The following is a 24,042-nucleotide window of genomic DNA, read 5'->3' on the forward strand; positions in this document are numbered from 1 at the left end:
GGCTAAGTTTGGAAAAGAGATGCTAGTTTAATTCAAATCAGAACACCATTCGGTTATTGGATCATAATTGGAACTGTAGAACTTAGATTTAGGTTTGATTTATATAGATAGAAAGTTAAAATATAGGCCTAAAACTTTCATGAAGAGTCCAAAATTCAAAATGGTCGTTTTCAAGCTTAAATTGTAGCAATAAAAGAGATGTCAGAATCTGTCTTGTAACCCAGACATTATTCAATGTTCAACCCATATTTCGAGTTCTAGAAGTCCAGAAAGTAGATCACATACGATATCAAGGAAAATTAAAGAGTAAAAATAAAAAATAAATTTTTTTTATAAAACTATTTGTTCAAATTCTGATGTTAGCAATAATGTTTTATTTAGACAATAAGATAATAGTTGTCACCAAGTCAAGAAGTGGCTACTCACTCAATAATTATTCATCAAATCAATAGTTCTGAATTTTAACATATAAAAGAAGGCATTTGTCATACGTTTAAACATCTTAATGTTCAGATCAAGATCACACTTTCTCTCTCTTTGTATTTTGTAATGTTCAAATTTTATTTTATGTTATATTAATCTCTTGTTTATACTTTTCATTTTATTTACTATATTTATATTATGTTTATGCTCTTATATTGTTTATTTATGTTTTTCTTCTTCATGATGTTTAGCTAAGTTAATTTTGTCAAGATGAAAGTGGTACACTAATAGAGTAAGAATAAGTATACTATAAACTTAACATGAACCTTAATATTTGATACTAACATGTTTTATATTTATTTTCTTACTTATTTTTAATATCTTATTTGTTAAATGGTTAATCTTAATTTGTATTGTACAACAAATACTTGACACTTTCATAGCCAACTATATAGTATAACCGACACTTGAGTTATGAAAAGAACTTGATTTGTTATTAACATAAGCACTATGAATACCTGATAATATTTATAAATATTGATATTATTCATATAAATCCTTACATTCTTATCAAATTTCAAAACTCTCTTCAAATCTTTTATTTTATTTATAATTTTATATAGTTCACTTCCTTGTGGTTCGATCTCGGTTTTACTTCTTGTCGAGTTATTTATTACTCCAACACTCCTACACTTGAAATAAGACATCAATTTTTTGACCATGTCAAACTCCAACACTCCTACACTTGAAATAAGAAATCAATTTTTTGACCATGTCGATCAACATTATCATTTAATAATATAATTATTATTTTTAAGATGATATGAAGGTGATATATAAACTTTTTTTAAAAAATAAAAATTTATATATATATTGGATTTTAAATCAAATGAGAATTTTAAAGAATTTATTAATACAAGACAAACTTTTAAGTTACGAGGTTAAACTGAGAAATCAATGAAGATGAAATTAAACTCACAAGTCAAATCAAAATTTACCAAGAATTGAGGTAATCCCTTGCGTAACAATATGACATTACCTTGCGAGGACACGTCAACCTCGGCTACAATTACTGAATAGACGATGTGTAGTCTACTCTACTGCCTTGGCAACAAATTCCAAGACAGACTGATGATCGTTGACACAATTGATTTTGATTATTCCAAGACAGACTGATGATCGTTGACAAAATTAATTACAGCCTTGATTTTGACTGCCTCTGATTTTGACCATACGGTGTTCGCGCGCCCCAACATCATCGTCATGCTACAGCCTCCTTTTTGTCTGAACTCTAATGGGCCCACATGCTGACATGGCAATCTCGTAATGCCTATTAATTATTAATTAATTAACAAAACTTAGATCACATGGCAAAAATACTGTTGAATCACTGTGCCCTCGCTGGATTGGTGTTTTACTTCTATTTTTTTCTTCTTTTGCTTTGATATATTTTCAGTTCTGATTATTAATTTTTATTTATTTAATGATCAGCCCCTTATTTTTTAAGTTACTAAATTTTTTATTTCTCAATTTAATCTTTTAAATGGAGTTTAATTTGATTGGATTTAAAAATGTCAGGTCTGGCGTGCAGGAACTGCTTTCTATCAACACGTGTATGGCGTCTTCCAATGTTGCGTCTGTGGTGGTTTTAGAAGTGTCTCGATGAGGCCGTTCCGGTCATGTTACATGTGTAGCTGATGGAGGCAACTGGCATCTTTTTTCTTCTTTCTTTTTCCCTCCTCGATTTATGTGGCCATTCTCTTCAGACTAGCAAAGGTCCTTTAATTGTATTCTTGGTCAATTATCAACCTTTTTTTTATTTTTTTTATTTTAATTAAAATTTTTATTTTAAGGATTGATTTTAATAATTAATTTTGTTTTTTTTTTTTTTTTTTTTTTTTAACTTTAATTTTTAAAAAATTAAATTAGATTTTTAAAATTTTCTTTTTAGTATTGGATTAATTTAAAAATTAAATTTTATAATATTTTTTACTTTTTATTTTGCAAAATTAATCTGATTTCATAATCCGAGTGAAAATTTAATTTTATAATTTTTTTTGTTTTTTTTATAAATCAGAATCTTATGTTCATTTTTCATGAAAAATGCATAAAATTCCAGAGAAAAATAATTCTAAAAGAGAGATACGTTTGCAGAAGGAATAGACAGACTACCAATTTGAAGAATATATAAAATTATTGATGGACAAAGTTATATGATTCCATTTTGAGAAATTTATTTATAACTGAAGTTGTCATTTTAGGACGAGAAGAATAGCTTCTCGACAAAGAAAAACATAGGGGAAGACTTTAAACCCTCTAGTTCTGAGAATTTGATTAGTAGAGTATAAAATTTATTTTAAAATAGTTTTTTGTTTGAAAATTTATTGGAATAAATATTTTTAGATTTTATTATTTTTAATTTTAGCATATAAAAATTATTATAAAACACTAAAAAAATATCAATTTTATATTTGTTTTGTAAAAAATATTAAAAAAAAACACTTAAAGTCAGAAAGAGAAGCTTTGTCAAACAAACAACCCCATGAAAGCTCGAAATCGCAGTTCCACTTGGAAACAAAATTTTAATAGATGTAACTTAAATTTAAGTGAAAAAAAAGGCATCTTTCTTTGGTAATTGCAAGGAAATTTTGTGCTCTGAGTTAAAGTGTGAATTAGACTTCTCACCTCATTGCACGAGAAATATGTGAAAGTAGTACTGCTTGGATTTTCAATCGTTTGACTAATAAAATTCAGCTAAAAAAAGATTAAATTATTCAATGGGATTTTAAAAATGATTTTAATATTACTCTTTCTAACAATAAATGGTGTATCAAAATGATATTGAAGTAGTGATGGGCATGGAGATTATCTTAAAATAAAATATGTAAAGAACAGGCACATGTATATATTTATTGGGAAATTAAGATTGGAGTAATTGAGAAGCATGTAAGTTTGAAGCTCATTTCGTGTAAAACGTCTGTGTTTAAGTTGTCTGTATTAAGTTCTTCCATTTTCTATGTGCAAACAAAAGTAAAGTGAACACTCACCTTGATTTTGAAAAATTGCCTTTTCTATTGTTTTTCATTCTTTGAAATAGTTCTATACTTGTTTTTTACGTTTAATTATAGTTATTTCCAAATTTAACTTAATTTTTTTATGGAAATATAACCAAGTTAAAATTCTAATTATTGTAACCCATTTTTGAATCAACGCACAAGAAAATAAAAAAATAAAAAATAAATATTTGAAAGAGAAGGAAAAATAATAGCAGTTGAAAGAGGAACAGAACACCTAGACAATGACTAAAAATTAGTTGATGAGGTTTGAAAATACAACGATTAAAATACGATAATATATCGTTGACTGATGAAGCTTGACTGATAAAGAAAATTTAATTTGTGAAAGAAATGTATAAAATCATACGTTTATTGCATTAAATTAAATTTATTAAAGATTTAATTGAGTTTATGAAGAGTTTGATTAAAAAAATTATATTTTGAAGTCAATTTAGACTTTAATTAAAATAAATTAAAATTTTGGGGGTCGAATTATAATTTTTAAAAGTTAATTTGATTAAATCAGGGGCTTAATTGCATAAATTTTAAAGTTTGATGACCAATTAGAACTTAATTGAAGAAATACAAAATCAGGGACCAAACTAGAAAATACATGTAAATGTAGGCACTAAAAGTGATGGATCATAGGGCTAAATTGAAGAAATTAGAAGTTTATTTATCAATTGAGGGTCAAATTGCATAAATCAAAGATCAAGGACCAATTTGAAAAGATGGCTAACTTTAGGGCTACTGTTTGATTTTTGATAGGGGTGCAATTACATTGATTTTTAAATCAAATTTGCAATTTAGGACTTGATTGAAAAATCACAAATTAAAAACTGGTGTGAACTCTGATATGTTTTTGTCGTCTTTTTTTTTTTAAAATGAAATGACGTGTTTTATACAAATAACATCATTTCATATACTGTTCATAAAAAAAGCTCAAAACAATACATTGTCCATAAAAAAAACTCAAAACAATGCTGTTTTGAAGAGCACTATAGCCTTTCTTGTTTCCATGGATGTGCAAGGTAATGAAAGAAGAAGACTTTTCTCCCTTGCTTTGCATGTCAATATTATAAAGAGAGGGCATATGTTGTAACTTATTTTTGGGTCCCCACGTAAAAAAATGAGAAGTTATAAAAAATTAAGAAAATTTAGAAGAAAAAAATAATAGCAGTGAAAAGAGAATGTCAGAACACCCACATAATAACAAAAAATTGGTAGACAAGGTTTAAAAATACAATGATTGAAATTTGACAATATATCATTGACTGATGAGAGCCCAATTGATAAAGAAAAATTAATTTGAGAAAGAAATGTTCAAAATCAGATGTTTGTTGGTCTAAATTAAATTTACTAAAGATTTAATTGAGTTTATGAAGAGTTTGATTGTAAGAAAATTAAATTTTAAAGTTAATTTGGGATTTAATTGAAAAAAATTAAAGTTATGGGGTCAAATTATAGTTTTTGAAAGTTAATTTGATCAAATCAGGGGCTTAATTGCATAAATATTAAAATTTGATAGCCAATTAGGCACTTAATTGAAGAAATCTGAAACTAAGAACCAAACTGGAAAAGAGATGTAAATGGAGGCACTAAAATTGACTAGATCACAATGCCAAATTGAATAAATCACATACCAAGAATCAATTTAGAAAAATTAGCCAACTTCAAGGTTGTTCTTTGATTTTTGGCAGAGATGCAATTACATTGATTTTTACATCAAATTTCAATTTAGAACTTGATTGAATAAATCACAAATTGAGGACCGATATGAACTTTGACATGTTTTTGTCATCCTTTTCTTTTAGATGAAATGGGGCTTTCATACATTATTCATAAAAAAGCTAAAAAATATGTTGTTTTGAACAACAATGTAGCTTTTCTTGTTTCCCTGATGTGTGAGGAAGGGGGGAAGAAGAAGACTTTTCTCCCTTTCTTTGCCCTTTCCCCTTTTCTGTGACAACACCAAAACAATGCCGACCAAGGACCCCCATTTGCCTTAAAGCTTTCCACATGTTGAACAAAAGGAAAGAGATGTGTCCCTCAGGTAGTGGAGGGCTAGTAGCACAGTGACTGCCCGGTCCATATCTCTCCCCTGTTTTTACCTATAAATATAAAGGAGAGAGGATAGAAAAAAGGGGAGAGCAAAAGAGAGGTGGAAGATCGAAAAGAAAAGAAAAAGAATAAGAATAGAAAAAAAAAGAGACAAAGAGAAGAAGAAGAAAAGGTAAAAGAAAGGGGAAAAAAACAAGGAAAGGAAGAAAAAAAAGAAAACAGGGAATAGAAAGAAAGTAGAGAAGAGAAGGAAAATCGAGGGAAGAAAGAGAAAAAAAACAAAAAACAAGATCATATAAATAAGGTTTTCCACCTTTAGAGTTATTTATGCTCCATCTCTTATCTTTGTTTTAGAATTCATGATAAAACCTTCAATCATTCCATTCTTTATAGCTTGCTCAATTCTTTCAGCAATCTTTACAACATTATATCAATCTTGAAATATTGTTGTGGTTGTAAGAGGATGGTTGGAAACCCTCCAATTACAGGTAATCTTAATAGCGCCCGAAGACATGTAGCGTCACCATTATTGATGTGTGAAATCACACGTTGTCTTAACTAGAAGAGAAACTAATAAATCTGAAATCCTTTTATGTCCTCTTAATTCCTTACTAGTGGTGTAGCACACAAGCACCTATAAAAGGAGTTTTGTTACGTTGAAGTTCAATGTCTGCTCTTGTTTTTCAAACCAGTTCTATCTATTTTCCCTACTTCTGTGTTTTTCTATTAACATTATTAGAATACAATTATTGCTGATCTGAAACTTCTATACCTTTCTTTTGGATTACTAATTAGCAGATCCATAAACAGATCTCTATCGAAAGAGCTTTGCCATGACATTTACTCTTGCCTTTTGGACTGAGAGTGCTCTTCTCTCTACTAGTGTGTTTTTCAAATCAACATCTTATGCTGTAAGATAAAAATGAAGCTTATAATGGAGGTGACCTAAAATCCCATGCAACCATCATTTTCTTAATGGTATAACTTAGATACGAGATATACATATCATGATGAGGGGTCTTGTACCATGTCAGTTGAATAGTTATAAGAATTTTAAGAGTCAAGTTTCAAGGTTTAAGAGTAAGAGGCAAGTTGAATTTGTGAAGAATGATGTCATTTGGCCACATCAACACTCGAACATCCTGAGAATTACAAATGTTCAAAAATGCTTGGCAAAACACAAAGATTGCCTAGAAATTTGATCCAAGAATAGTGTTGAACTTTCAATCATCCTTGTTATGGATTTTTTTTCTATTTTCCATTTTGTTTTGGGATCACATCTCATCCTTAAATGAAACATGTCTTTTATTTATCTCTTTGTTATGCTGAAATCATAAGATGTTTCGTTCAAACTGTGATGTGATAAAATACTTTGATCAAACTCCAACATACAAAATTAAAGCTAATTAATCCTAAAGATTAAAAGTATTTTGATTACGGAGCAAAGATTTTGCTTTACCTATAAGTATTATATATAACTTGAGAAGGTGGACGATTGTCGTGATGCTGTACATGTGCGACACTAAATTTGTAGTTCTATTTGATTTGGTTTTTCTTCAAATTAAGAAATTTTAATTTCAAATTTCCCTTTTATTTTTTATTTTTTATTTTTAAAATCTATACAATCTACAGTTGCAATTTTTCAATCTGTTTTGCTTCATACCACTCACTTTTAAGCACTTTTTTTGTTACTATCTTGGAAGGGTAAAATTAAAATAGAATTGTAGAATGGTATAAGAGTTTTGAAGCTTTTTTAAACCAATTACTTTAGTCGCTTTAAGCCTTAACCAAACAATAGAAGATAAGCAATCCAAATAAGAAATTTAGTCCTAATAAATCCAACATTTTTTCAATACTATTTGACTCAAATTTGATAAATTCTAGAGCAAACTTTAAAGAATTCTATAACTTTACATAGTTGATGAATTTTGAAAATTGATAGTTGAAGATAACTATTGAAATTAGGTTTTACGAGTACCTTCTAAACAAATCTCCTAACAGGTTCAGAGGATCCTCTAATGATTAAATTAATATTAGTATAGATGGAGGGAAACCTTTGAAGTAGTGCGCGCGCGCGTGTTTGCATGAAAGATGTGAGAGATGTTGAGAGATTCGATGGAAAGAATGTGAGCCCTTTCTATCTGTATATGTTTATGAGTGAATTAATTAGTTTAGAGTTATACTTGATCATTCATGGATCTTTAATAAGCTAACAAATCATATAAATTTGCATGATGTGAGGAGTAAGCATGCAAGCATACCGTGTAGTTTACTTTTAGGGTTAATCAAATAGAACAATTATCTTCATTATGGATGACCATATAATCAACTTGTAAAACATGATGTTTAAATATGTGGTCTATTAGGTTTTATGAAAGCATATAAATGCAATAAAAACAATAATTTTTTTTTTGATGTTCTAAGAACCACTTTAGACAATCTAAATTCATTTAGAATTTATATAAAGATTGCTTGGAAATCAAATCTTCTTTCTAAGATTTGATCATTTTCTTTAATGTTGAGTTGTTGCAAACTATAAGTCATCCAAGTATTCGATCTTTAACTATAATTCACACAAACTATCAATGAAATATCTCTTAAGATTTATTTTAAAAGAAATGGATCGTTATACCATTGAGTACTAACACTCTATATTTATTTTTGGTATTTTTATACACACATATCTTATAACTTACCTAGCTTTTCTCTTTACTAAAAAATATAAGGCATATGATTCTATTTATAGAAAAATTCTAACAACCCTATAAATGATAAAATATCAATTTACCTCTTAAATAATATCACATATATTATTTTAATATAATTTTAGAAATTTATTTGATCAAGACTCACTTAATTAATTATCATTATTTAATTTTTTATCAATGCTTCTTATTATGAGTGACCTATCAGGTTTTTAATATGTTGACCCAAATATAAATTATAATCCTAATCAAAATAGAATTAAATAAATTAAATAATTTAATATATTATCAATTTAATAATTAATTGATTTATATTTGAAAATTAAATATACTGTCTAGCAACGTGTTATGATCCATTAAATATTAAAAAAAATTATATATGGTTTGACTTAACTTTAAATATTAAAAAAATCATATATGGTTTGACTTAACCTTTTAATAAACAGTTTTGTGGTGTAATTATTATTTATATATTAAGAATGTTATGATTTTTGTCCCAAGAATTTATTAACGATAAACTAACTAATAGATCAAAAATTATTGACAAGCATTTTTTTTATGAATGTTTTTTGAACTAAAAATTGATTAATGAGATTTGAAAATACAACAATTGAAATACGATAATATATCGTTGACTGATGAACAAAATTTAATTTGTGAAAGAAATGTATAAAATCATATGTTTATTGCATTAAATTAAATTTATTAAAGATTTAATTGAGTTTATGAAGAGTTTGATTAAAAAAATTGTATTTTGAAGTCAATTTGGGCTTTAATTAAAATAAATTAAAATTTTTGGGGTCAAATTATAATTTTTAAAAGTTAATTTGATTAAATCAGGGGTTTAATTGCATAAATATTAAAGTTTGATGGCCAATTAGGACTTAATTGAAGAAATACAAAACCAGGGACCAAACTGGAAAATGCATGTAAATATAGGCACTAAAAGTGATGGATCATGGGGCTAAATTGAAGAAATTAGAAGTTTATTTATCAATTAAGGGTCAAATTGCATAAATCAAAGATCAAGGACCAATTTGAAAAGATGGCCAACTTCAGGGCTGCTATTTGATTTTTGATAGGGATGCAATTACATTGATTTTTAAATCAAATTTGAAATTTTGACTTGATTGAAAAATCACAAATTAAAGACTGATGTGAACTCTGATATGTTTTTGTCTTCTTTTTTTTTTTTAATGCAATGACGTGTTTTATACAAACAACATCATTTCATATACTGTTCATAAAAAAAGCTCAAAACAATATATTATTCATAAAAAAAACTCAAAACAATGTTGTTTTGAAGAGCACTATAACCTTTCTTGTTCCCATGGATGTGCGAGGTGGTGAAAGAAAATGTTGTAAATATGTTGTAAAGAGAGAGCATATGTTGTAACCCATTTTTCGATCTCCACATAAGAAAATGAGAAGTTACAAAAAATTAAAGAAAATTTAGAAGAAAAAAATAATAGTAGTGAAAAGAGAATGTCAGAATGCCCAGATAATGACAAAAAATTGGTTAACAAGGTTTAAAGATACAATGATTGAAATTTGACATTATATCATTGACTGATGAGAGCCCAATTGATAAAAAAAAATTAATTTGAGAAAGAAATATTCAAAATCAAATGTTTGTTGGACTAAATTAAATTTACTAAAGATTTAATTGAGTTTATGAAATATTTGATTGTAAGAAAATTAAATTTTAAAGTTAATTTGGGATTTAATTGAAAAAAATTAAAGTTATGGGGTCAAATTATAGTTTTTGAAAGTTAATTTGATCAAATCAGGGGCATAATTGCATAAATATTAAAGTTTGATAGTCAATTAGGGACTTAATTGAAGAAATTTGAAACCAAGAACCAAACTGAAAAAGACATGTAAATGGAGGCACTAAAATTGACTAGTTCACGGTGCTAAATTGAATAAATCAGATACCAAGAATCAATTTGGAAAAATTAGCCAACTTCAGGGCTGTTCTTTAATTTTTGACAGGGATACAATTGCATTGATTTTTACATCAAATTTCAATTTAGGACTTGATTGAATAAATCACAAATTAAGGACCGATATGAACTTTGACATGTTTTTGTCATCCTTTTCTTTTAGATGAAATGGGGCTTTCATACATTATTCATAAAAAAGCTAAAAAATATGTTGTTTTGAACAACAATATAACGTTTCTTATTTTTCTAGATGTGTGAGGAAAGGGAAGAAGAAGACTTTTCTCTCCTTCTTTGCCCTTTCCCTTTTTCTCCGACAACACAAAACAATGCTGACCAAGGACCCTCATTTGCCTTAAAGCTTTCCACATGTTGAACAAAAGGGAGGAGATGTTTCCTTTAGGTAGTGGAGGGCCGACAGTACAATGACTGCCTGGTCCATATCTCTCCCTTGTTTTTGCCTATAAATATAGAGGAGAGAGGACAGAAAAGAGGGGAGAGTAAAAGAGAGGTGGAAGATCAAAAAGAAAAAAAAAAGAATAAGATTAGAAAAATAAAGAAGAAGAGACAAAGAGAAGAAGAAGAAAAAATTAAAAAAAAGGAAGAAAAAAACAAGGAAAGGAAGAAAAAAAAAAGAAAACAGGGAATAGAGAGAAAGTAGAGAAGAGAAGGAAAATTGAGGGAAGAAAGAGAAAAAAAAAACAAAAAACAAGATCATACAAACAAGGTTTTCCACCTTTAGAGTTATTTATGCTCCATCTCTTATCTTTGTTCTGGAATTTATGATAAAACCTGCAATCTTTCTATTTTTTATAGCTTGCTCAATTCTTTCAGCAATTCTCATAACATCATATCAATCTTTAAATATTGTTGTGGTTGTAAGAGGATTGTTGGAAACCCTCCAATTACAGGTAATCTTGATAGCGCCCGAAGACATGTAGCGTCACCACTGTTGATATGTGAAATCACACGTTGTCTTAACTAGAAGAAAAATTGATAAATCTGAAACCCTTTTATGTCCTCTTAATTCCTTACTAGTGGTGTAGCACACAAGCACCTATAAAAGGAGTTTTGTTACGTTGAAGTTCAATGTCTGCTCTTGTTTTTCAAACCAGTTCTATCTCTTTTCCCTACTTCTGTGTTTTTCTATTGACACTAGTAGGATAAAATTATTGCGATTTGAAACTACTATACCTTTCTTATGGATTACTAATTAGCAGATCCATAAACATATCTCTATCGAAAGAGCTTTGCCATGACATTTACTCTTGCTTTTTGGATTGAGAGTGCTATTCTCTTTACTACTGTGTTTTTCAAATCAACATCTTATGCTGCAAGACAGGAATGAAGCTTATGATGGAGGTGACCTAAAATCCCATGCAACCATCATTTTCTTAATGGTATAACTTAGATACGAGATATACATATCATGATGAGGGGTCTTGTACCATGTCAGTTGAATAGTTATAAGAATTTTAAGAGTCAAGTTTCAAGGTTTAAGAGTAAGAGGCAAGTTGAATTTGTGAAGAATGATGTCATTTGGCCACATCAACACTCGAACATCCTGAGAATTACAAATGTTCAAAAATGCTTGGCAAAACACAAAGATTGCCTAGAAATTTGATCCAAGAATAGTGTTGAACTTTCAATCATCCTTGTTATGGATTTTTTTTTCTTCTATTTTCCATTTTTTTTAGGATCACATCTCATCCTTAAATGAAACATGTCTTTTACTTATCTCTTTGTTATGCTGAAATCATGAGTTGTTTCGTTTAAACTGTGATGTGATAAAATACTTTGATCAAACTCCAACATGTAAAATTAAAGCTAATTAATCCTGAAGATTAAAAGTGTTTTGATTACAGAGCAAAGATTTTGCTTTACCTATAAGTATTATATATACTTTGAGAAGATGGACGATTGTCGTGATGCTGTACATGTGTGACACTAAATTTGTAATTCTGTTTGATTTTATTTTTCTTCAAATTAAGAAATTTTAATTTTAAAATTTCCTTTTTGTTTTTTATTTTTAGAATCTATACAATCTACACTTGCAATTTTCCAATCTGTTTTGCTTCATACCACTCACTTTTAAGCACTTTTTTTGTTACTATCTTGGAAGGGTAAAATTAAAATAGAATTGTAGAATGGTATAAGAGTTTTGAAGCTTTTTTAAACCAATTACTTTAGTCGCTTTAAGCCTTAACCAAACAATAGAAGATAAGCAATCCAAATAAGAAATTTAGTCCTAATAAATCCAACATTTTTTCAATACTATTTGACTCAAATTTGATAAATTCTAGAGCAAACTTTAAAGAATTCTATAACTTTACATAGTTGATGAATTTTGAAAATTGATAGTTGAAGATAACTATTGAAATTAGGTTTCACGAGTACCTTCAAAACAAGTTTCCTAACAGGTTCAGAAGATCTTCTAATGCTTAAGTTAATATTAGTATAGATGGAGAGAAACCTTTGAAGTAGTGCGCGCGCGCGCGCGCATGTTTACATGAAAAATGTGAGAGATGGTGAGAGATTCGATGGAAAGAATGTGAGCCCTTTCTATCTGTATATGTTTATGAGTGAATTAATTAGTTTAGAGTTATACTTGATCATTCATGAATCTTTAATAAGCTAACAAATCACATAAATTTACATGGTGTGAGGAGTAAGCATGCAAGCATACCGTATAATTTACTTTTAGGGTTAATCAAGTAGAACAATTATCTTCATTATGGATAACCATACAATCAACTTGTAAAACATGATGTTTAAATGTGTGGTCTATTAGGTTTTATGAAAGTATATAAATGCAATAAAAATAATAATTTTTTTTTTTGATGTTCTAAGAACCACTTTAGATAATCAAGAATCATTTAGAATTTATATAAAAATTGCTTGGAAATCAAATCTTCTTTTTAAGATTTGATCATTTTCTTTAATGTTGAGTTGTCGCAAATTATAAGTCATCCAAGTATTTGATCTTTAACTATAATTCACATAAACCATAAATGAAATATCTCTTAAGACTTATTTTAAAAGAAATGGATAGTTATACCATTGAGTATTAACACTTTATATTTATTTTTGGTATTTTTATGCACACATAACTTATAACTTACCTAGCTTTTCTCTTTACTAAAAAATATAAGGCATATGATTCTATTTATAGAAAAATTCTAACAACCCTATAAATGATACAATACCAATTTACCTCTTAAATAATATCACATATATTATTTTAATATAATTTTAGAAATTTATTCGATCAAGACTCACTTAATTAATTATCATGATTTAATTTTTTATTAATGGTTCTTATTATAAGTGACCTATCAGGTTTTTAATATGTTGACTCAAATATAAATTATAATCCTAATCAAAATAGAATTAAATAAATTAAATAATTTAATCTATTATCAATTTAATAATTAATTGATTTATATTTGAAAATTAAATATACCGTCTAGCAACGTATAATGATCCCTTAAATATTAAAAAAAATCATATATAGTTTGACTTAACTTTTTAATAAGCAGTTTTGTGGTGTAATTATTATTCATGTATTAAGAATGTTATGATTTTTGTCCCAAGAATTTATTAATGATAAACTTATTAATAAATCAAAAATTATTGACAAGCATTTTTCTGATAGATGTTTTTTGTTTGTAATTTTATTGGTAAAATAATTATAAATAAATTATTTATATAAATACTAACAAAAAATTTTATTAATAAAACTATTAAATCTTACAGTGAACATATAATATATGGCACTTGGGAGGTAATCAAAAGAATGCCTCCTCGCCTTCCCTCCCTTCTCCAGGTGCTACAGGACATGTACTTAAGAGAACAGCTTGAGAGCACCTTTTTTTTCGCTCCTTTCAAACCATCTTAAACCTTCCTCCTTTTAATCTAAATAAATAAACAAATATTGTACAAGTAATTTACTAGCTATTGAATAAATAAACAAATATTGAATCATAAGGCTATTGATGAAGCAAATTTAATGAAGCAATAATTGGTAATTACAGAAGCAACCATTAATTTTGTAGATAGCAATCATTTCCACAGCCTAAAAATGTAAAAAGAAATGCCAATTTTAGAAACTCTACTTTGCCATACCATAGGCATAAAGATAGATAGTATTTGTCACAAATAATTATTGAAAATTGATTATCACATTTACTTAGAACAATTAGTGATTTACATTAGACGCTTAAACACTCTTGATTAAGAGTAATTAGGAGTTGATCTTCCGATGGATACCTTCTTTTTGTAAACAACTCGTTAACTAACTTTATTATTTATTTGGATTTATACAACTAATATATTATAGAGGCAACTCTTACGATATGATGTTTTCTTCCACGTCTCGACAAGTTGTTTTTCACGTGTGACCGAAGATCCTCATGGCCCATTATTAATTGCGAGTGTATGGTGTGATTTTTTATTATTTTTTTCATAAAAAATAAAATAAAATACGGAGAGATTGGATAAAAGACAAAATAAAAAAAGTTGGGAAATGAAATGTAGTGATTAGGTGTCTGGCTGGCTACGTATTTTCCATTATTCTCCTACGTGTGCCTGTCGGTGGCTGATACGTCCATTGATGGCTCCATTTATGCAATTATGCTCTCCCTTGGTAAGCTCAATTAATCAGCTTCAACGCGAGTGAGATAATTTTTTTTAAAAAAATATATAATTGTTATTAATACATTTTCTAACAGTGAAAAACAAATTCTAAATGTTTTTCAGGTTTTTATTTTTTCTTTCTAGCTTTTTAATATTAAATCTTAATTTTTTATATGTTAGTTTTAAGAAGCAATTGCATTAAAAAAATAGAAAAATATAAATGTACAATGGACAAATAAAAGATCATCCCCAACATGTAAATGAAGATAGACATATTAAGCAGAGAATATCACTTGAATGGATATAAATTATTATCGAAAGTAAAACTTATTGAAGCTTAATGGAGAGGGACTTAAAAATCATTTAAAATCACCTCAACTATTAAAGTTAATTTATATATAAAAAAATACCTCTTAACATGAAAATTAAGAAAATAGAGAAAATCTCAAATTTACCATCATCAATTGAATTTTAAACCTTTTTAGTTGAATTAAATGAATAGAGAGATACAAAAATAATTCAAGTATAAATTACATTATATTGATGAAAAAAGAAATTGGACCAGCTGAAACAAGCTCTTCAAGCTAAAATTAATTATTATCCTTATATATTTTTGAACTATTTATAGGGTATTAGATAAAAAAGTTTGGATATTTACACAACTTACTCCCTTCCTCATCTCCCTTAACCCCTAGAAAGTTGTATAAACAATCAGAAAAATCACACCATAACATCCAAGAATTCTCTTAAACTAACATGGAAAAGATTGTGGTATATTTGTTTCTGAGTTTTAATCTGCTTTTCATTTAACTTAATTTTTAAATTATTTTTTAAATTTATACTTCTTGAAAAAATATCAAAATAAATTTTTATATTTTTTTATAATTTTTATATACTAATATAAAAAAATACATATAAAAAATATCATTTTAATATATTTTTTATTTAAAATTATTTTAAAAAATACTATATCAGACGCACACTATATAAATGAATGAAAATAATTTCAGTAATATCATTTGTACGGTGAATGAACGTTGAAAATAGGTTAGATGAATAGTGAATGTTATTTTTTAAAATTTCTTTGTTAATATGTTTAATTAATATTTATGGCACTAAAAAAGGAAAAAGAAAATAATGTTTTCCATTTGCCACCGTTGCTCTTTCTTTCTAGATGATTTTCTTTACCGAAATCTGAGGCGCTAGTTCAAGTAGCTCCTTCCTTAAGAGTCAAACATGTTATTCGTGGAGCCCACATTACTTGATGCACTGTTGTCGGCCGTCTTTCTAATCTTTTTGTCGTATTCAAAAGTTAAAAAATAAAAAGAAAAGAAAAGAAAAGGAAGAAGTTTTGTTTTTTTTTTTTTAAATATAGTTATGATTATTTTTTAAAGGTTTTTTAAATATAGTTAGAAAAATATGTTATTAGTATTTTTTATTTTTTAAAAATTATTTTTAAGATTAATATATTAAAATAATTTAAAAAAATATATATTAATTTAAAATAAAAAATTATTATTTTTTTAAAATTTTCTAAAATATAATATCAAATATGAAAATGGCATGATTTTCTAAATCCAGTGCTGCTTACGATAGTTATCAAGCAAGCATGAGGCCACTCTATTCCATGAAGACTTCTTACAGGTCCTTTCCTAGCTAGGCTAACTTGTTTAAAAAAGAATTGATGAAATTTCAACTCTTGATTTTTAATTACAGGTCCTTTTCTTTATAATTTATTTCTTTCTTTTTTAACATATTATTTATAATTTATTAAACGCAAGATATCTCAAGTAATTATTTGTTTAATATTGAAAATTAATCTTTTATTTTAAATTATTTTTTTAGTGTTTTTAAATTATTTTGATATGTTTATATTAAAAATAAATTTTAAAAAATAAAATAAAATATTATCTTAATATATTATTAAATAAAAAAAACTTTGTATGAATAAATTTAGCTAATTAGCTTAAAAAAATGCACATCACATAAATTTTATTCTCTTAAGCTTTTTCAAGTGTCTTTCATTAAATTTTGTAAATATTTATACATTTTTTCTAGATGATTAATTATTTAAGTTTGATTGGATTGCATAATCTATTAAATATAATTGGCTTTCATTGCTTCTTAAAACGTCCAAAAAGCCACCAATATATATAGTTTTATAAAGATTTTCAATTTTTTCAAATAAAAAATACGAAAAACATAGTTTTTTTTTTTATCTCTACTATTTATGTCCTTTATATTACAAGATAGTAATTAAAGATATATACCATATAAAATTAAATTGTTACATGACGTAATTAGTGTCCACGCATGAGGTTTGAGGAACGAGACACCCACATAATTTAGACTAATAATATCTTTGTTACAGAGCATAAATGTGTAACAGTATTCTTATTAAAAATAAATGTACACGTTTATGGAGTTGTTCTCATTTAATTCTCTCCCTTACACTTTATATATTTTTAGGGACAGAGATTTCTTAAAAACCAATCCATGGTCCAATGCAAAAGCAGCACCAGATTTTGCGTAAAAACCACTTGATTGCTTCACCTTCCTCAGCCCCTTCTCTCTCTGCATCTTCCCTCCCTCCCTCCCCTCTCTCTATTATAACGTCAATCCTAAGTATGGCTTGCTCCTCTTATTCTCTTTAAATCACCTGAACAAGCTCTTGACTTTTTCGCTCATACAACTTAGACATAAATGTATACCATCTCCTCGTTTATACCTTTCCATCTTGTTATATAGCGGCTGCTGCAGCTGCTTAGAGTTTTCATTGGTAACATACTGTCTTATCGCTGTAATCTTTTGAGCAGAAATGGGAAGGCATTCTTGTTGTTTAAAGCAAAAATTAAGGAAAGGTTTGTGGTCACCTGAAGAAGATGAGAGACTGTTCAATTATATAACTAGATTTGGTGTTGGTTGCTGGAGTTCTGTTCCTAAACTAGCTGGTAACAGCTCCTCAAATACTATTGGCATTTTTGTCCCTTAATATTTGAGTTTCATTTGTCTTGGTTTTCGGATAGTCCTAACATTAAGTACTGTTTGATTTGATTCTTCCAGGTCTGCAAAGGTGTGGAAAGAGTTGCAGGTTGAGATGGATAAACTACCTGAGACCTGATCTTAAAAGAGGAATGTTCTCTCAGCAAGAGGAGGATCTCATAATCAGTCTTCATGAGGTTTTGGGTAACAGGTGTGTATTGATCCAATGATTATATCAACTACAGAAATCTAAAACTTCAACTTTTGATACACAAATAGAAATGGGAACTCACTTCTTTTGAATTCTTAATTGCAGGTGGGCTCAAATTGCTGCACAGTTACCGGGAAGAACAGATAATGAGATTAAGAACTTATGGAATTCCTATCTGAAGAAGAAGCTTATGAAGCAAGGTATTGACCCAACAACCCACAAGCCTCTATGTCAAGCGGGGGTGAAAGAGGAGAAGGATTGTACAGAAAAGGCATCTTTCCAAATACCACAGTCTAAAGGGTTGCCAGTCGTATCAAACTTCACTGCACAAGAGCCAGCATTTCTCATTAATGATACTTCTTACAATAGCAGTGGATTACCAGAAGTTTCAAGAGAGCAATTTCTCAACAAGCAAGCCTATGATCCTTTATCCTACTTTGAATTCCCTGCCGGTATTGATCTTACTGGGTATAACCCAAGCCTTTCAAGTGTGTATCATCCAACTGTTAGATCTCTTGATCAAAACCAATTTGAAACGAGTTCAAACTTTGGATTCACTTCAATGCCAAGTTTAACAAGTTTTGACCATGGAAGTATGAGTGGGACAGATTTCTCCGATAACTCGGCTTCAAGAATGAGTTCAATGTTCTTGAACGAGGCAAAGGAAAGTTCCAGTAACAGTTCAAACATCAGCAATTATGCAGGGTACCAGATGAACAATATGGTGGATAATGCAGCAGCTTTCTCATCATGGGATTCTGATGATCATAAGTTAGAATCGGTGTTTCAATATCATCAAGTCAATGGGGTCAAGACAGAAGAATTGAAGCCTAGTCCATGGCATGAAGCTGGACGGCTCCATACTCATCAGAATTCAGTAGATTTCAATAGCTATCCGTTAACGTCGCTATCAGAAGATATAACAGGAGCAAATTTTGATGTCTTCCACCAGATATGACTGTAAATTCATTAATTTACCCTTCTATCTCTCTCTCTCTCTCTCTCCAAACAAATACGTGAGATGTTGATAGTACAGGAATGTTTGAGATTGTCTCTTTTCTTTTTGGTTAACCAGATTTAAAAAAAAAAAGAAGACTAAGCTGATATTGCTTCTCTGAATTTTAATCTGCAATGTTCCTTCTTGTTTTCAGTGTACTTCTCTTTTTCTTTCTGTATTTGTTTTCAGGACAGTTCAAATAATGTACTTACAAGTTCAAGAGTGAAAACTAATTTTGTGGTCATAATCTTTAATAGTTGGTGTCTAACTAACCATCATTATTATATATTAGCTATAATGCTATTTTCATGTCTGTCTTTTTGCCGGCTTAAGCTATCTACACACCGTTTATATAGGAAAAACCTCGCCAATTTTTAAATCAATTTCCCTTGCAGGAACTTTTAACAGCAGACCAAGTTGGACTCCATCACCATCATAAATAAATCAGTATATAATGTATTGAATGTGCATGAATCGTGGTGTGTGTGTGTGTGTGTGTGTAAATGTATACTTAATTTATAATCAGAGGGGTGGTGTGGTAGGTTTTGATTGTGATGTTTTTGAAGCTCTGGCAGAGTCTTAATAACAAAATTATCCAGGGGCCTATAGTCGTATCTGATATGCTGATTTCCTAGCATATAATCCAGCTGCTATTCCAGGCCCCTCCATTTCCATGCATTGGTGTCGTGAGTCCATCCAAAAGGCTTAAATTGGCTGTCTGTCGTAGCTTATCTCCAATATTGGAGAGAGATATTGTCATGGAGATATAGATATCTTGAAAGAGAGAGAAGAAGGGCAAGCAATTAGCAAGGGTCAACTGGAGCAACGTACATGAAAAAAGGTCTGATCAATCATCTTGGTTTCCGGTGCTTTTCGTGGATGAAATGTGCAAACTAATATACAAATAATTAAGGGCTGCCACCACCCCCAGAACTCCATGCTGCAGTGAAAGCCAGAAAACATGGCCTCGGTGTGCTTTCTTAGAGAGAGAGAGAGAGACATCGACGCATAGCTAGGAAAGTGCCAATTCAGTGCATTTCCTTGCCAGTCACATGTAAATGCCCGAAATATGCCTAAATCCAAAGAGGTCCGGAATCAAATCTTTCATCATTTTAATTTTTTCATCACAAGATGCTACGGCACCATATATTTTTTTTTTATGATTTTAATGTAATAATATCAAGAATAAAAAATTATTTTCATACAAAATACAAAAGTACTTTAAAAAAAAATACTAAACTCATGCACGCGAAATCACCACACGAGGATAACAAGTCTTGGTAGAGGTGGTGGATGAATGTAATGGGAACAAAGTTGCTCTCTAATACACACACACACACACAACTAATTAAGACAACCAAAATTGTGCGTCTGGATATCCACTGGTCTTGGAAGATGACATGGTCATGGCCAACTAAAGCATTGCTATATATTTTTGGAGCCCATCTTTCCATGCTATCAATTCCCAAGAGGTTCTTCGGAAGTAACCTAAGGTCATCATCAAATCATATTAGCTAGGTTTCAATATTTCATGACTTGGGGCATTTATTATGAACTACACGTAAGAAATTAGACCAACTTGCGAATTGTGATCTTCTTCTACGTGACATTGAATTGAATGTAATTAATTAATGCTTTCCATAGGAAACAACGTATTTTTTCGAGATAAATTTCGGCATTACTTAACTAAGAGAGTGATAGATGGTGAAAGCTAGCGTGGATAACTAAGCTGGTATGCGAATGCTGATAAAATTTTAGATTGATGGATTTTTTTTTTATGATTTGATTCTTAAAAATAGCTACTCATTCAAGAATAGTATTATATTATCGTGTAATAAATTTTAGGTTGAATAAAATTTTATTTAATTATTAATTTCAAGAATTTAAAAAATTAATTCAGATATATATAAAATAAGCCAGTCACTCACTGTTACATAAAAAAAATGTTTCCTTATTGTAAAAACCAATATAGAGATAACTATTCCATAAAATGATCGAAACCCATGGTTTGTTTCAAAATATTTGACACCAAGTGGCTTAATACCCCGTATTGATGTTTATTAATGATGAAGTTGAGGTTCATCAGGAAGATCGGTGTTGGACTTTAATGCATGCAATGAAAAAGTTTGTTTAAAAAATGTGTTTCTCAAAATTTGCAAGAAACATATCATAAATAATCATTAATGCAACGTTCAACTCTCACGAATCTGTGATCATATCATCATAAATAATCATTAACACAGTTAAACTTTCACATCGTAGTTAATTATAGAAAACCTGGCTCGACCAAAGATTAATGCAAATTAATCCAGGTTCAAATTAATTATGGGATTGTGGTTTGTAAATGGCCATGATGCCAGTGATCAGTTGACCAATCTCAAACGATATATAAACATCACATTTTGTTCCCCAACTACTGATTGTTTTCCATGAACAAGAAGGGCAAGTCAAACAAGGTCATTATTAAAGGATAAAAGGGAAAAGCAGCAGCAACAGCCAGTAAAATTAAACTTTCCATATCAACTAGCTATAATAATTAATTTAACGGGTATTTAGTCTGCAAAGTTACTTGACGTCATTTTAAATCTCATGGGATTAAATAAAACTATTAATAAAAAATAAAAAAACTATATCAATTATCCCTGTGTTTGAAGCCTTATATTTTAAACTTTTATTTGGTACTTTTACGTGGCATTAAATTGTCATCATCATGCGATCAGGAACTTGAATTTGACATACTGCTGATTCATATAATTAATTAAATGGTTTTAATTTGATTTTTTAACAAACAAATCTGAGTTTGGGGAAGGAAAGGGTCCAAAAATGTAAGCCGACTGCATAGGAGATAATTAAGAAAGCACTACAAATTAACATGTTCTGCCTAGAAGATAATTAAGAAAGCACTACAAATTAACATGTTCTGATTATAATCTAATCGAAACAAGAGATGACCATGAAAATAAAAAAATGAAAGGGGTAAAAACATTGGAAGTACTAAAAGGATGTACCTTTTTAAGATTGGTTGGTCGGATTATGGTGTCTCTATCTTGGTCAAATAACGGTGTCCCGACAAGTTCTAGTGATGTGCTTTAGGTAATGATAGCTCGTTGAGGCATTAATCCGATGGGTAAAACTACACCGACATGAATAATACTGGAGGGGTCTTAGTAACTTTATAGCTAGTCAATGTAAGGGGCAATGTTCATGAATCTAATTAGAAGAGCTATCATCATGGAGATCACCTTAGCTGCTTTGCTTTATTCATTAGATTTACATGTATCTTCTATCGTTTTGACGATCACACACCTGGCTGGCAATGAGAATATCCTTGGGCTTAGGGCACCTATCCTCCTCGAGGAATTCCTTTCCAAGCTTCGAGTAAAACAGCTTGCTGCTAGAGCTTGAGTTGCTCCGAGTTAGGGTTGAAATATCCATCATGGCAAGTGTACATTTCTCACGTAATTGAGAAGATGATTAAGGGAATTGTGTGCATTAGAGAATAAATTATATTTTATATTTTATTTATTAGTTTAAGTTAGTAAATTAAATTGATTCTTTAAAATGGTATAAAAATTTTAATAATTAAGTGATAATGAGTTTAAATTTTAAAATTTTTATTTATTTGATAAAAATTAAGTATAATATAGTGTAAATTTATATAAATTACAAATTTAAAATATTTTTATTTTAAAGATATATTAAAAAATAATATAAATCATATTTTAAAATTTTATATGATAGCTTTTAAGTTTTCAAATTAAAATAATTTTTTAATTGTAAACTTGTTATATATGATAATTTATAAGGATATAATTATGAATAAATCAAATAACATGCGGAAGTATATACTATAGTTTTTTGTTTTTTTTTTTAAGGGGAAGATCCGATATCTTAGTACTCATTTGTTTTATTGATAATGCCATTGACATAGAAGAAAGTTCATGCTTTTAGCAAGTCCCAAGCTCGCAATGATGACTGCTAGCACAGCCATCATGAACTTTGTGTTTTAACTGGATGAGTTAAAAGGCAGCTTTTGCCTGAATTCAGGCTTTATGCGAGCTGATTTCATTCTTAATTTTAGGAAGTTTAAGGTCTTGAAAATCGCATCCTCTTTTACCAATCAGCACCACCAGGAGGATAGAAATTGACAAACACAAAATGATTAATTAAATAATCAAACGAATGTACGATTATAGAATCGATCGAGGAGAATACAGAAATATTTTAATTATTGAAATGCTGAAATATTAATTTATACCTAAACTTGTACCTTAAGATCGAGGGTGCTGTTTTATCGACATGCTTAGCTAATGTTCCCCGCTATATATACTCCAAGATAATTCTAAATGTGATTTTTTAAATCATGAAATTTGTTAAATGAATAATAGAAAGATGATGTATATGTTTAATACAGTGAGTTAAGAAATACATTGACTTGTAAATAAATAAATAAAATCGCTAATATTAATTTAAAAACTAAGGTGAAAAGTTAATTTTCCTAACAAGAAATCAAAGAAGTATACAAATGCAAATATTAATATATATATATATATTTATTTATTTATCTTGAATATTTACTATAGTTGTTGCGGACATATTATTTTTGTTTATATAAATGTATAAGATAAATACAACTAATCTATTTTAAAAATAAGATAAATTACAATTATCTTTTAGATGTATAAAAACAGTCCAAAACATTTATTATCATTTAAAAATAGTTAAACTAAATAGATTAAAAAAATAAGAGAAAGAGGATATTATTTTAAAATCTAATTAAAAATAAAAATACCAAAGGCTTTAGCCCTGGAAGACCAGGCTTATGTGCCTTGTCTTAAGGAAAACACCAATAAAAAGTTAAATCTTTAAAAATACTATAAGAAAATCAATCTACTTTCTCAAGAATATTCAAATAGCAACGAACACCTTTATTGAATTTTCATCTTCAAGATAAATCTTTTTACATCAAAATAGGTATTTTTTATGCCCATAATGTGACCAATCAAACCATGTCTCTCTCTTCTTTCTT

At 28.8% G+C, this 24,042-nt stretch overlaps 1 protein-coding gene across 1 annotated transcript; it reads left to right on the plus strand.

The window, feature by feature from the left end:
- Positions 1-17,276: 17,276 nt before the first annotated feature.
- LOC105140877 (protein ODORANT1-like) lies at positions 17,277-19,268 on the plus strand. Its single transcript, XM_011047913.1, has 3 exons — positions 17,277-17,774; positions 17,887-18,016; positions 18,122-19,268. Exons 1-3 carry the CDS (start codon positions 17,642-17,644, stop codon positions 18,972-18,974), a joined length of 1,116 nt encoding a protein of 371 aa, XP_011046215.1. The 5' UTR covers positions 17,277-17,641; the 3' UTR covers positions 18,975-19,268.
- The last annotated feature ends 4,774 nt before the right edge of the window (positions 19,269-24,042 follow it).

This window comes from Populus euphratica, unplaced genomic scaffold (assembly GCF_000495115.2).
Source record: "Populus euphratica unplaced genomic scaffold, PopEup_1.0 scaffold145.1, whole genome shotgun sequence".
Lineage (NCBI taxonomy): Eukaryota > Viridiplantae > Streptophyta > Magnoliopsida > Malpighiales > Salicaceae > Populus > Populus euphratica.